This window comes from Felis catus, chromosome D3 (assembly GCF_018350175.1).
Source record: "Felis catus isolate Fca126 chromosome D3, F.catus_Fca126_mat1.0, whole genome shotgun sequence".
Taxonomy (NCBI): domain Eukaryota; kingdom Metazoa; phylum Chordata; class Mammalia; order Carnivora; family Felidae; genus Felis; species Felis catus.
Window position 1 is genome coordinate 89,579,847 of NC_058379.1, and position 15,016 is coordinate 89,594,862.

The following is a 15,016-nucleotide window of genomic DNA, read 5'->3' on the forward strand; positions in this document are numbered from 1 at the left end:
CACACATACATACACATACACACGTGCAGTGATCACACACATGCATACACAGTAATCACACATATGCACAGTGATCACACATGCACATACACACACACACAGAGTGATCACACACACCTACACACACACAGTGACCACACAATCATATGCGTCAGAAGAATTCCTTGCTTTTTAAGTTGCATGGCAGAAGAGAAGCAGATATCTTGTTTCTTATTTTGTATGAATTTTCATTGGGACGTTTTTAAATTTTAACTTAGTCCTCTACACATTAGCTTGAAAATGACCCAGGAATCACAACTTCTAATGTGAAAGAAAAAGGCACCAGACAGACTACTACTTTATTTTAACTCCCAACACCAAGAACAGAACGATGAGTCCAAGGTAAACAAACAGCGACACTGATCTGCCACCCGCTGCCAGCACTCAGTATGCCGTCCCAAACCAGCGGTTTATTTTCGCTATCCTCAGGTACAGGACCAGGCTGACGATGAAGTACTCTTCGGTCTCCTTGATCCACACCAGCTCCACGTGCACTTTTCCTTCCGAGTCCACATAGTCAACACAGGAAGTCTGTCCCAAGAAGCTGGGACCGTCAGAGGGCCCCAAAGCCCTCATGCAAACCGGAGAACTGAAACACCAAAACGGTTTCCCATATTCATCCAAAAGAGTTATGTCCATTATAGAACAACTCTACAAAATAAACACAAACATTCATAAGTGTCAGGGAAAAACGGCCAATTAGACCTGCTTTCCAGGTCTGATTGATGTGTGCCTGGAGGGACAGACGAAGCCATGTCGTGAAGGATGGAGTGGGAGGGGAGGGAGACGAGGAAAGAGAGCAGAACGGCAGGCGGAGGCAGATGCACACCGAGCGCGAGAAGGACGAGCAGCGGGTGGGGCGAGGGGCACCAGGGGTCGGGGTCACGAGGGCGGCGGGCCAGCTCGCCCTCATCACCTCCACCACGCGTGTCCGCTGCACAACAGAGCAGTAAATGGGGGTGGCAGCGGTGACGCAGCACGGGGATGTTGGTGGTCCTTACACGCCCCCCCCCGCTACTCCTTCCCTCCTCCGGCACCAGTTCACTCCCTGCAGGCAGCCGGGTCACACGGGGGAGGTTCGAGATGGACAGACAGCCTCCGCCGGTCCTCCCCTTCCCAGACTCAGCGGATGAGACCCAGACCCCGCTTCACAGACACAGAGGCCCCCTCCTCCTCTCCTCTGCACTTGACTCCCCATCCAGTCCCAGGAAGCGGGGCTCCTTTCCCATTTGGTTCCTTCTCCATAACAAATCACTTCTGTCCTGGGGGGGGGGAGGGGGAGGGGGAGAGGTGTTTTATAACCTCCCTCAAATCTTCCTCTACCTACCTTCTGCCTTTCTCCTCAAGAGAACTGTTTCCAATTACCCCTTCCCAAATCTGTCTCTCTCAACATGAACTTCTAGAATGTACACATCCAAGCAGTAGGCAGAACCCACCTTCCCTGCAGGGCAAGTCCGTTCTCCCCACCTGCACCCCCTTTGCCCAAGAACTCTGCCGTGTCAAAGGCTGAGGTCAGACGTGGGGTGTTGGGTTCTCCCAAGGTGCCCGACCCCCTCAATCACCCAGGCCGCTGCAGCACGGTCTGTAAACTGGCCAACGCATCTTGTGGGGGACAGGGCGGGGGGCACAGCCATCACCACACATGAGCCTGTGACGCACCCATCAACCACGGTTATACTCAAATCTCTAGCTTGAATTAAAATGGATTTAGAAGTGAGTTCAGATAAACATTAAAAACGCCAAGGCAATGAAAGGCTAAAGTAAAGGAACAGACAGAAGAAAAGCCTTAGCAAAGGACACCCCGTCAGCCGGCACGTCTGAGAGGAACGGAGAGAAGGCAGAGCGGGACAGGTTTCGTTCCGAGCGTCACTGAATCAGACCGAAGACTGAAGCAGGGCTCCCACCCTGGCTGTCAGAACGGTCTGTAAAACAGTATGGCGGCCAGTTACCGAGCAGCTGTCGGGTGGGGACTCAGGACTGACATCAACCACTGCAGGCGTCTCTAAAATGTATTTGAGACCATAATCTGACTCTAATAAAGAAAAAGAGCGTCTGACTCTTGATTTCAGCTCAGGTCACAATCCCAGGGTTCATGGGATCAAGCCCCACATGGGGCTGTCAGCCGGAGCCTGTTGGGATTTTCTTTCTCCCTCTCTCTCTGCCTCTCCCATGCTCATGCTCTCTTTCTCTCTCAAAATAAATAAATATACATAGAGAGAGAGAGAGAGAGAGAGAGACAAAGAAAGAGACAGAGTGTGAACGGGGGAGGGGCAGAGAGAGAGGGAGACACAGTATCCGAAGCAGGTTCCAGGCTCTGAGCGGTCAGCACAGAGCCCGACGCGGGGCTCTGAACTCACCACCGTGAGACCATAACCTGAGCCGAAGTAAGAAGCTTAACCCACTGAGCCACCAGGCACACCTGATAATTAACTGCTTTGAATGCTTGGTCTCAGTCATCATCAGTAATTGTTCTAACTTGTACGGCAGAAAAAAAGCCATGTTACTGGAGACAGATCCCACCGGCTCACCTGGAATATAAGAATGCTATTCATCCCACAAAATAAAGATGGCGAACAGGGAGAACCAGGGGCGGCCATGGGCACAAGATCACAGAAGAGAACAAAACTAAGTTACAAGGGCTCTCACCCTCCTCCACCTCCTCCTCCTCCTGCCAACTCCCTCCATCCCTGCCAACCCCCAACCACTAAATAAACTCTCCCGTCCATGTGGCTAACTTCTGATGAGACACCAATTAATGTCACTGTTCAAGGAAGGGTATTCACGGAAGTATCCGTATCCTGACTTTTAACGTGGTGTATGAGCATTTAAGATGTTGAATAAATGCTACTTGCCTGGTCCGACCAAGAGCACCACTCTTTTTCCACAAGACAGACAGACAGAGGGGCTTCAGGGGGGCAAGGGTACAAGAATGTGCTGCAAGCTTGCCCCCCTCCCCACACTCAACGAAAAACAGAAGGCACGCAACAGGCACCTGTTGAATGCATCGACTGTCTGTGCCCAAGAGAAAGTGCACATATCTTCAGACATTAGAACAGTCAAACTAGGACTTCAAAAGCAGGATCACAGATATACATCAACAGACTTCTTTTATCACACAGAAACCAGGTTACATTAAGAAAATTAAACAACAAATTACCTTTATACAGCCATCAAAAATATCAGTTCTCCAAGAGAGGCCAACTTTTCCAATAAGAGGTAGGTGTTCTGTGTTATTTTTAAAACTTATAACAACAATCTTCACATAGCCATCTTCAATGTACCCTGAAAAGATTTAAGAGTTTTACAATTACGACATGCCCATGCAGGACAAGTCAGGACTCTTCAGGAGGGCTGCTTCATAAAGAAGGCCTCATGGCGCTGAGGCCCAGGTTCGGACATGTGGCCTGAGGCCAGTGGCCCGTACGCTGGAGACACGATCTAAAAGGTGAGTCAGGGAGACACCTGGGGTGCACCTGGATTCCTACCTGTCACCCAGAGGGAGATTGCTAAGGAGGCAGGGGTCCTTCTGATTTGACTATACCTACGGTGCTAAAAACGGTAAAGGAGAACTGTGCAGCTTAGGATAGCAGATGCCAAAGTGGTCCAGAAAGGACACTGAACGTGGGGGGTCAAGGAGGGCAATGGGCCGGACTGAGGAGTTTTGAGAGCTGGGGCGCACGGACGAGATTCAGAGCCGCGCGCACACGCTTCCTGGTGGGTGAGCATCCTTGCACACACAGCAGCCGGAAGGCGGACACCCGGCCCCGTGACCAGCGAGGCGCTAAGAGCAGCCTGGTCACGGTCAAGAGCCCCGCACGACCCCGCTGCCATGTCCCACTCTCCCAGGCCCTGTGCTCTGTGCTCGGGACTCCCGGTACCACTGGGTGTCCCGTGACAAGCAGCTTGGCACGTCACTGCCCGCACCCGGAAAGTGACTGCCGAACGTGCCGCTCCTTCGCAGGCCACAAGCTTTCTGAGACACCTGCACGGGGTAAGAGGTGAGTCCTGGGGCAGAGCAGACGGAAGAACAGAGGGGAGCGGACGCTCTTTGGCCCAAGGTGGGTGACTGCGGGGGACAGAAGGAAGCCCACGGAAGCTGTCTGCGGAGCCCAAGCGCTGCCCTAGACATCCTGGACCATGTGGTCACCGAGTGGAGCTTGAGCGCTGCTTCGCCAGCGGCCCCCTGGGCGACACGGTGATGCGTTCCAGGCAACACATCCCCTCGGAGCAGAGCTCCCAGTCCTGCAGCAGGGCGCCGGGAGCCCTTCTGCAGCAAGGACAGAGGCAGCCCACAGCCCCCCCAGTCCCCTCCTCCACTGAGCGACTAGCAAGAACCGTGCGTTGTCCCCCCCCCTTCTCCCCAGGTGCAGGAGTGCACGCCACAGGACACTGTCCCTTCCCAGGCAACGCTCTGCTGTCACCTCGGCAGGGCTCCATGCAAGCGGGGGGGGGGGGGGGGGGGGAGCTGCGAGAAGTGGGGCCTCAGAGGAGACGCGGTAATGACATTCAGAATGGACCAGATGCGGCTCTGCTCTGCTCTGTATTACTGCACAGCCATGTGCAAAATCGAGAGAGACCTCCGACCGGCTGGCATGTGTCCTGGCAGCCAGACGACGCCACACAGAAAACCGCGAGTTCATTTTCCATGTGGCTTGTCCTCAGGACACTGCAGAAAATGGACTCCGAAGTACAGCAGCGCATAACAGCTCAGTGGCAATTGTCTAAGCTAATAAACATGAAACCTCTGTGGAAGCAAGGGCTGCTGGTATTTTATCACCAAATATTCTCCCACTTTAGAACAACTTTAACATTTGCCGTATCTTGAAAGGTCAAGGCTCTTTCTACGCACTCTGTAAGTGCCTGTATCTATAGGAGAAAAAGGTTAGGCCCTCCCCACAGTTAAACAATCCGCACACAGAACGTATGCGAAAACGTGTATCTATAAAATAGGTAATATTTTTGAGTTCTTACTGTACATCAAGCATTATATTAAGCGCTTTATGCACGGTAGCTCAAGACATCTTAAGATACTACTATGAATGAGGCATTGTATGTTCTGAATTCACAGGTGAGAGAACTACACACAGGTTAACAGTACCTCGGGCAAGGTCATGCCAGTCGTAAGTGCAGAGACACGACTCAAACGCTGTTATGTGTCTAGAGTCTTTCTTATAACAGATTAACACATATACAAAAGGGGGAACATAATCACCTATTTGCTTAAACACTAGCTGCGAATTTACAATATAGATTTAAATTCTCATGAAATCTTGCTTTCGTATTACTGCCAGTAGAGGAAAACCTATAAATTAGCAGACAACATATGCTGGGGAATCACTTATGGCTCCTCCTCCAAATTTGTGGTAATCCCTCCAGCTGGGAGTCCAATGCTCACGTATCTCCTCCCCTCCCCAACCTTCCTATAACAAGGCCATAAGTGGCCAGGGTTCCTTCTCTGTGAGATAATGTACCCTTAGCGAGTTCCTGTGTTGTTTAAATCATTCAGAATAAATTCTGTTGTTGGAAATTCCAACTTTAACCTACCAAAACATAAGACCATCCCCAAAATGCAGACAAATTAAATTCGAGGCTCACTGCCCTTGGCTTCCAGTGACATTCAGTTACAGGCATGGCTTTTAGAGTCATAAAGGCCTCATTCCAAACCCTGCCCAGCCATTTATTAGCTGTGTAACCATGGTCAAGCTCTAAGCTGAGTAAAATAAGAACACACACAGAAGGTACTTTATAAGGCTTTGTGAACTAATGTAACTAATAATATATATTAACATTAAAGGGTAGATTATTATATATCCCAGACTAAATGTGCTAAGCACCTTAGATGCACTATATCAACAATAATACTCTATCTAAAGAGTCAAACCTACAGCAGAGGAGACAAAAGATGTGTACCATGTACGTGGATTGCAAGACTCAATAATTATTGAGACATCCATTCACCCAAATGATCTACAGGTTCAATGCAATCCTAATCGTAAACCCAGGAGACATTTTAATTAATAATTTATAAATATTAAACATAGAAAAATAAAAAATAAAAATTAACAAGCTGCTTCTAAAATTCACATGGAAATACTAAGGACCTAAAATAGCCACACAATCTTAAGAAGAAAAAAAAAGTTGACTTCTAGACTTACTATAGATGTACAGCAATGAAGACACACAAGAACAGAACAGATGGGTCCAAAAATAGAACAATACTCTTACTGGAAGTTGACCTCTGACAAAGACATCAAGATAATTTAATGAGAAAATCTTTTCACAAATGGTGCAAATAACTTCTTATCAATATGGAAAAACAGAATGAACCTCATCCCTTACCTTATACTTTACACAAAAATTAATTAGGGTTGGATAACAGACCTAAATATAAAAGTCAAAACCATAATACAACTTGAAGGAAGAAAGCATACCTCTATAACCTGGGGTAGAAAAAGTTTTTAAGACCAAAAAAAAAAAAAAAAAAAGACAAAATTTTAAAAACTTGATAAATTAGATTTCATCCAAATGTGAAACTTCTGGTCATTAAAGCATATCATTAAGAGTTAAGAACATACAATGGGGAAAGGATGGTCTCTTCAATGAATGGAGTTGGGAAAACTGGATAGCCACACGCAAAAAAAAAAATAAAATAAAACTGGATCCCTTATCTTACACCATATACAAAATTAACTCAAAATGGATTCAGACTTGAATGTAAGAAACCATACCAGAAACCATAAAACTCCTAGAAAAAAAATAATAAGCTCCTTGACATAGGTCTTGGTGATACATTTTGGGATCTGACTCCAAAAGCAAAGGCAACAAAAGCAAAACATAAACAAATGGGACTCCATCGAACTAAAAAGCTTCCGCACAGCATAGGAAACCATCAACAAAGTGAAAAGACTACCTACCGAATGGAAGAAGATATCTGCAAATAATATGGGCAACAAGGGGTTAACATGCGAAATATATAAAGAACTCATATGGGGCGCCTGGGTGGCGCAGTCGGTTAAGCGTCCGGCTTCAGCCAGGTCACGATCTTGCGGTCCATGAGTTCGAGCCCCGCGTCAGGCTCTGGGCTGATGGCTCGGAGCCTGGAGCCTGTTTCCGATTCTGTGTCTCCCTCTCTCTCTGCCCCTCCCCCATTCATGCTCTGTCTCTCTCTGTCCCAAAAATAAATAAACGTTGAAAAAAAAATTAAAAAAAAAAAAAAAGAACTCATAAAACTCAATGTCAAAAGAAAATCCAATTTAAAAATGGGAAGAGAATCTGGGTAGACATTTTCCCAAAGAAGACATCCAGATGTCCAACAGACACATGGAAAGATTCTCAACATCACTCATCACCAGAGAATCAAATCAAAACCACTATGAGGTATCTCCTCACACCTGTCAGAATGGCAATTATTAAAAAAAAAAAAAAAAAAAAAAAAAAAAAAGGAAATAACAAGTACTGGTGAGGAGGTGGAGAAAGGAGAACCCTCGTGCACTGTTGGTGGTAATTAGCTACATTAATTCATCCTCTCCACCATGGAAAACAGTATAGATGTTCCTCAAAATTGTTTTTAAAAAATTACTGTGTAATCTAGAAATTCCACTTCTGGATATTTGTCCAAAGGAAATATAATCACTAGCTCAAAAAACAAATCTTAGCATTGCATTATTCACTAAAGCATGATTTATAACAGCCTAGGCATGAAAACAACCTAAGTGTCCATCAACAGACGAATGGATAAAAATCTGTAATACACACACACACACACACACACACACACACACACACACACACTAAATGGAATATTCGGCCATAAAAAAGAAGGAAATCCTTTATTTGCAATGACATGGATGGACCCAAAGAACATTATGCTAAGTGACACAAGCCAGACACAGAAAGACAAATATGTGGATTTCACTTATATGTGTAATCTGAAAAACAAAAGAAATAAATACAGAGAACAGAATGATTGCTGCCAGAGGGGAGGAGTGGATGAAATGAGTGAAGCAGGTGAAGAGACACAAACTTAATGGTTATAAAATAAGTGAGTACAGCACGGGGACTATAGTCAAATATTGGTCGAGCATACTTGAAAGTTGCCAGAAGAGTAAATCCTACAATTTTCTATATGGTGACAGATGGTAACTAGACTTATGATAGTGATCATTTCAGACTGTGTGAATATCCAGTCGTTATACTGTACACCAGAAAGTCATGTAATATGTCAATTATACCTTACTGAACAAAATTTTTAAGATACCTTGAAGGCAATGAGTAAGCCAGCCACAAACTGTGAAAAGATACTTGCAGAACATTTATCCGCCAAGGGACTGGCATTCAGAAAACACAAAAAAATCATGTAATTCACAAATAAAGAGTTAACTGTTTTAAAAAGGCAAAAGGATTAACACACACTTCAAAAAGATATGAAAATGGCCAAGAGGCACACAAAAAGGTGTTCACCACTACTGGCCATCAGGGAGACGCAAATCAAAGCCACGAAGTCCTGATCCTACTCCCACAGGCTGGAATGACTAAAATTTAAAAGACTAATAACATCAAATGTTGGTGGGATATGGAACAACCATATAACCATACTGTACGCTGCTGGGGGGGAGGGGGTATAAAATGGTACAAACACTGTAAAAAATATTTGGTAATTTCTCATACATAAAATTTTCTTATACATAGAAAAATGTCTGGCAATTTTTAATACATAAACTCTCTCTGGAGAGGAGGAGCCAAGATGGCAGAACAACATGGAAATTTTCTGTGTGTCTCGCATCCATGGAACACAGCCAGACCAACACTAAACCATCCTACACACCTAGAAAACTGACTGGAGGACTAACACAACAATCTGCACAACCTGAACCACAGAATTCAGCAGGTACGCGGTGCAGAGAAGTGAACTTGGGGAGCAAGAAGGCGCAGGAAGGGAGGTGCTTTTGCAAGCGGAGAGAGGAGAGAGATGGGAGGGGGGGAAGGGGAGAATACGGGCAAAGCACCCCTCCCCAAAAGCAGCTGGAGATAAAGTAGAAAATTGGAAACGGCCTCAGGCACTAAACTAAAAAGGGAGAAAGGAGAAAGGAGAGGGTTTCGATTCCATTAAGACTGTAACAAGGGGAGCGCAAAGGCTGCGACTCCGCAGCTCCCTACCTGGCGGTGCTCTGGTGGGAAGGGCGAATCCCCAGGAACAGAGTGGGGTCCGGGAGGTTTTCGGGCCACACGGGGAAAAGCGGTTCCAGAGCTGAAAGGGCATTTGATAGAGACTGTTGAAGCCACCTGGACCCGGCAGACCCCAGAAGATGGCCACATTCTCTGGTGCTGGAACAAGGTCATGGAGGGTGAAGCCTGGTGCCAGGCGTGTGTTGTGATTTTCCATAATCCCTGAAACGCTGCTGCTACACCGTCTCATGAACTTTTTTCTGGGGCGGGCTGGCACCTGACCGCAGTCTCGGGGCACCGGCAGCAGCAGGGTCCAGCGGGCGTTCCTGGGTGCAGCCGACATTCGGCCATTGCTCATTCGGCCACTGCTCGGAGAGACCCTCCCGCAGAGGGGCGGAACGGGTCAAAGCCTCAGTCCTTTGGAAGCAAGGGGCCGGGGAAAACAGCTGCATCTGAGACAAACCTCAGGAGAGAGGTACTGCCTGGGGCCTGGTCACGGAGAGTGGAAAAGAGGGGAGTGGATGAGAGCTGAAGACGGAGGACTGGTGCGCGACTGCTGATCCGGGGGAACGGACTGGGTGGCTGGCCGGCGCCATTTTTCACCACTCCCGCACATGCGCACGCACGCGCACCTACGAGCAGGGCAAGAATCCACCCCAGGAGGCTGGCAGCGCCATCTAGGGGAGAGCGGAGCCGTTACACCGAGCCCCACCCAACTGGGCCAACTTCCCTCTTCAAGAACACAAACCTCACCGCTGGCTTCATCTATGGACTATAAAGAGCTACATGGACCGACCTCTAGGGGAAAACGAAGCAATTTCAGTCCTACTTCAATCTGTTAGTAGGTTCATCTTTTCAATTTTCTTACTTTCCTTTTTTTTTCTCTTTTACACTTCTTCTTGAATACAGAAAAAGAAAAAATTCATTTTTATTTTCAATTTTTATTAAAAATATTTTCTTTAATTACTATATTTTTTACTTTTGTGTAAATTTTTTCAAATTCTATTTTACTTCCGTCATTTTATTTTAGTCTACTTCCATGTATTCACCTTTTCAAATTTTCAAACGATCTCCTTTTTTTCCTTTTTTTCTCTTTTCCATTTCTTTTCTTTTTCTTTAATGCAGAAAGAGAAAAACTTCATTTTTACCTTCAATTTCTATTAAAAATATTTTTCATTAGCTTTTTTACTATATTTTTTGCTTTTGTGTAAATTTTCTCAAATTCTATTTTACTTTCATAATTTTATTTCAGTCTACTACAGTGTATTCACTTCTTCAAATTTTCAAACGATTTCCTTCTTTCCTTTTTTCTTTTTTCTCTTTTTCATTTCTTTTCTATTTCTTGAACATAGAAAAGATTCATTTTTATTTTTAATTTTTAATAAAAATATTTTTCTTTATATTTTTTCTATTTACTTCTGTGTATATTTTTTCAAATTCTATTTTACCTCCATCATCTCATTTTAGTCTACTTCAGTGTATTCATTTTTTCAAATTCTCAATTTCCCTTTTTTTTCTTCTCCCCCCCCCCTTTTTCTCTAATCTGTCAAACCACTTTCAACACCCAGACCAAAACACACCTAGGATCTAGCATCATTTATTCAATTTGTGTGTGTGTGTGTGTGTGTGTGTGTGTGTGTGTGTGTGTGTGTTTAATTCTTTAATTCTAATATTTTTTTAATTTTAGTTTTTTTATTTTAATTTTTCTACCTCATTAATTCCTTTTCTCCCTTCAAAATGACAAAACGAAGGAATTCAACCCAAAAGAAAGAGCACAAAGAAACGACAGCCATGGATTTAACCAACACAGATATAAACAAGATGTCTGAACCAGAATTTAGAGTCACGATAACAAGAATACTAGCTGGAGTCAAAAATAGATTAGAATCCCTTTCTGCAGAGATAAAAGAAGCAAAAAATAGCCAGAATTAAATTAAAAATGCTATAAATGAGCTGCAATCATGGATGGATGCCGCAGTGGCAAGGATGGAGGAGGCAGAACAGAGAATCAGCGATGTAGAGGACAAACTTATAGAGAATGATGAAGCAGAAAAAAAGAGGGAGATTAAGGCAAAGAGCACAATTTAAGAATTAGAGAAATCAGTGACTCATTAAAAAGGAATAACATCAGAATCATAGGGGTCCCAGAAGAGGAAGAGAGAGAAATAGGGGTAGAAGGGTTAGGTGAGCAAATCATAGTGGAAAACTTCCCTAACCTGGGGAAAGACACAGACATCAAAATCCAGGAAGCACACAGGACCCCCATTAGATTCAACAAAAACCGACCATCAACAAGGCATATCATAGTCAAATTCACAAAATACTCAGGCAAGGAGAGAATCATGAAAGCATCAAGGGAAAAAAGTCCTTAACCTGCAAGGGAAGACAGATCAGGTTTGCAGCAGACCTACCCACAGAAACTTGGCAGGCCAGAAAGGAGTGGCAGGATATATTCAGTGTGCTGAATCAGAAAAATATGCAGCCAAGAATTCTTTATCCAGCAAGGCTGTCATTCAAAGTAGAAGGAGAGATAAAATGTTTCCCAGACAAACAAAAATTAAAGGAATTTGTGACCACTAAGCCAGCCCTGCAAGAAATTTTAAGGGGGACTCTGAGGGGAGAAAAGATGAAAACATAAATTAATTAATAATAAATAAATAAAGCAACAAAGATTAGAAAGGACCAGAGAACACCACCAGAAACTCCAACTCTACAAGCATCATAACGGCAATAAATTCCTATCTTTCAGTACTCACTCTAAACATCAATGGACTCAATGCTCCAATCAAAAGACATAGGGTAACAGAATGGATAAGAAAACAAGATCCATCTATACGGTGTTTACGAGACCCACTTTAGACCTAAAGACACCTTCAGATTGAAAGTAAGGGGATGGAGAACCATCTATCATGCTAATGGTCAACAAAAGAGCCAGAATGGCCATACTTATATCAGACAATCTAGACTTTAAAATAAACACTGTCTCAAGAGATGAAGATGGATGCTATATCATAATTAAGGGGTCTATCCACCAAGAAGACCTAACAATCGTAAACATTTATGCGCCAAATATGACAGCACCCAAATATATAAATCAATTAATCACAAACATAAAGAAACTCATCGATAGTAATACCATAATAGTAGGAGACTTCAACACCCCACTCACAGCAATGGACAGATCATCTACTCAAAATATCAACAAGGAAACAATGGCTTTGAATGACACACTGGACCGGATGGACTTCACAGATATATTCAGAACATTTCATCCTCCGAAAAGACCATATATTGGGAAACAAAATCAGCCCTAAGTAAGTACCTGTAGTATTCTTGTAATTTTTTCTAGCTTGGAAATTACATCAAAATAAAAAGTTACAAAAAAACCACACTCAACAAAGGTCAACAATCAGCAGCTATATCAACCTTCCTCTGCTTACTGCAACTAGCTATGCTTTGCCTACCCAACCGGTAACTCTGGGGATGCCAACCAAATCTGTGTCCTCAGATCTTCTTCCTTTGAGGGATTTAGTCCCTCAAAACTTCACCATTCACCCCTATGGATTATAGCACCTTTCAGCCTACACTAATCTCTTCCTTTTCTAACCCTGCTGCACATATACCTGAAGATTTAATTATAGTGGATTGTTTTTGCATGTTAGATATTTCCTAAAATAACCTGCAGTCTTTGGGAATAAAGGTCATGTCTCCTATGGCATGATTAATGGCACTACTAATAACATTTCTCATTTTTCAGCTATGATTAGAATTCATTTTTTGGCCCATAAATAGAACACAGAAAAGGCAGGGAGAGTAAAGAATGTTGGGAAGAGAGATTGACTGACCAATTGGTCTGACTGCATGGTCTTCCTATGGCAAACAGGAAGAAGAGGTAAGGGGGTTAAATTGGATTAAAACTGCCTACAGCTAGAACAGCAACACAGGCTAGCTAAACACATAACTGGATGAGCGGAAATCGAGTAAGACAGGCCCTAGAGCGCCATCTGAGGCGCCGACGTGGTAACATGAATAAATGGACCAGACATCTGGACATTGGGGAGCAACTCTCGGGGTGCGGAGATAAATCTCGGGTAAAGAGGAAGGAAGACCCTACAATCTCAAAAACATTCGCCACCGAGTAGTAACAATGGAAAGCTGCACAGACACCAACGCTACAAAGGAATAATTAATAACGACAAAAAAATGTCATTAGACTCTATCAAATAGAATAGGCACTATGCTCTTGGGGTGAGAGAATCTTTAGTATTTCCCCCTTTTCCTTGTTAGGTATGGAACACAAATCTCATGGCAAACACCCAGCTTCTCTCTTTTCTCGGCTGTTTCCAGATACCTCTGTTTTCCAAACCCCTGATGCACGTGAAATTAAACTAATTTCACGTAGCTGAACGCAGACATAGATCAGTGGACTATGAAAGGAGAGGTCTCCGAACGTGCTGAGGATCAGAAGTTTCCCCTCCGTTTCACTGGCTGTAGTGGCCACACGAGTGACAGGAAGAAGAGCTGTGCTGGAAGGTGACAGAGGAGGAAAACTTTCAAATCTGTAGGACCATTTCCCTCCCGAGTCCAGAGTTGGTGAGTGTGATGAGTTTAGTAAAAGCTCCTAAGTCTTTTGAGCCACAGAGTCTCTATTTCTTTCACGCCAGCAAGAACCCTCACAGTCTACATTTGCTGCGAGTATTGTCCCCGGTACTGGTGACAAGAAACTTGATTAAAAACAGGATAAAGTGTGCACTCAGACTCTTTAAAAGCTCCCTGCTCGTTAATTCAATAACGTTTGAAAATAGCTTTTCCCATCGACGTGCATAAAGATTCAGACCGCTGTTTTCACAAGACCTGGTTCTACTTTCCGTACCATTGGACCAATTTTCTGTCAGTCCAGTTGATCTGAAAATACGCTATTTTTTCTAGGGTAGTCCTTCCGCACGTTTAAGGGGACGGTACATGGATATTTGTGTTGGGCTCTCCGGCAACTGTTCTGCTTCTCTCACTAAGCATGTTCTAATATTCCTCTGAGACGCGCTTCCAGCTCAGTCCCAGTATCTCCGGCGGTAGCAGCCAGACCCAGATAGGGAGCATCCCATTCACCTGGCACCTGGCGGAGTCAGGGGTGAGTTCAGAACCCGAACAGAGTCAAGAAGATGCAATGAGACTCTTAGGGAGGAGTGCTCAGGAGGAGAACCTCAGACTTGGACGTGAGCTCTCGAGCTAGCCAGAGCTGCCTGGAAAGGAGGAAGCAGAATTCAGATGTAGGGAAGTAAGAAGATGGAGAATGGACAGACCAAGATGGACAGACAAGCTGTCTAGACACATCCTGTCCCCCTGACAGGCAACAAGCCCTTGCATCAAACTGTCTGAAATAAAACATCCCCTTGGGTTTTTCAACAACATGAATCCTTTCTGCTAAGCCAGTTTTAGGTTAGGTTTTCCATAGCTTGAAACCAAAATTTGCTTTATTTGTACAGAAGTGTTTTGGTTCTTTTAAAATAATTTTTGAGTCAGAAAATATGAATATATTAATGAGTGAAAAAGAAGAAGATGATGGGAAAACAGATTTGAGACAATGCTAAGAGACAAAAGGCTAAACACAGGGCCCAGAGCAGGTAAGAGCAGATATATTTAGGAAGAGAAATTGGGATGTACTTTTTGGAAAGAAGTGGGACATCTTTTTCTCTGAAACAGGAAAAAAAAAAACAAGAATACAAAGAGACCGTAATACAGTGACAATGTGGTGGCAGAAGAGAGAGGAAGATCAGGAGGAAGCACAAAGGTGACGATTTTTCTTAGCACAGCA

The 15,016-nt window shown here is 44.2% G+C and overlaps 1 protein-coding gene across 5 annotated transcripts in view; it reads right to left on the reverse strand.

The window, feature by feature from the left end:
- Window positions 1-306: 306 nt before the first annotated feature.
- Window positions 307-15,016, reverse strand: part of FBXO15 (F-box protein 15) — a 49,063-nt gene continuing 34,353 nt past the window's right edge. For 4 of the 5 annotated variants that reach the window (XM_045041211.1, XM_011288129.4, XM_045041212.1 and 1 more), the window contains 2 exons: window positions 3,197-3,321; window positions 307-690 (listed from right to left, as the gene is read on the reverse strand). In XM_045041211.1, the coding sequence (XP_044897146.1) occupies window positions 424-690; window positions 3,197-3,321 (392 nt within the window). In that variant the 3' untranslated portion in view covers window positions 307-423. The remainder of the gene's footprint in view (window positions 691-3,196; window positions 3,322-15,016) is intronic. The other variant, XM_011288130.4, reaches the window with a different exon arrangement.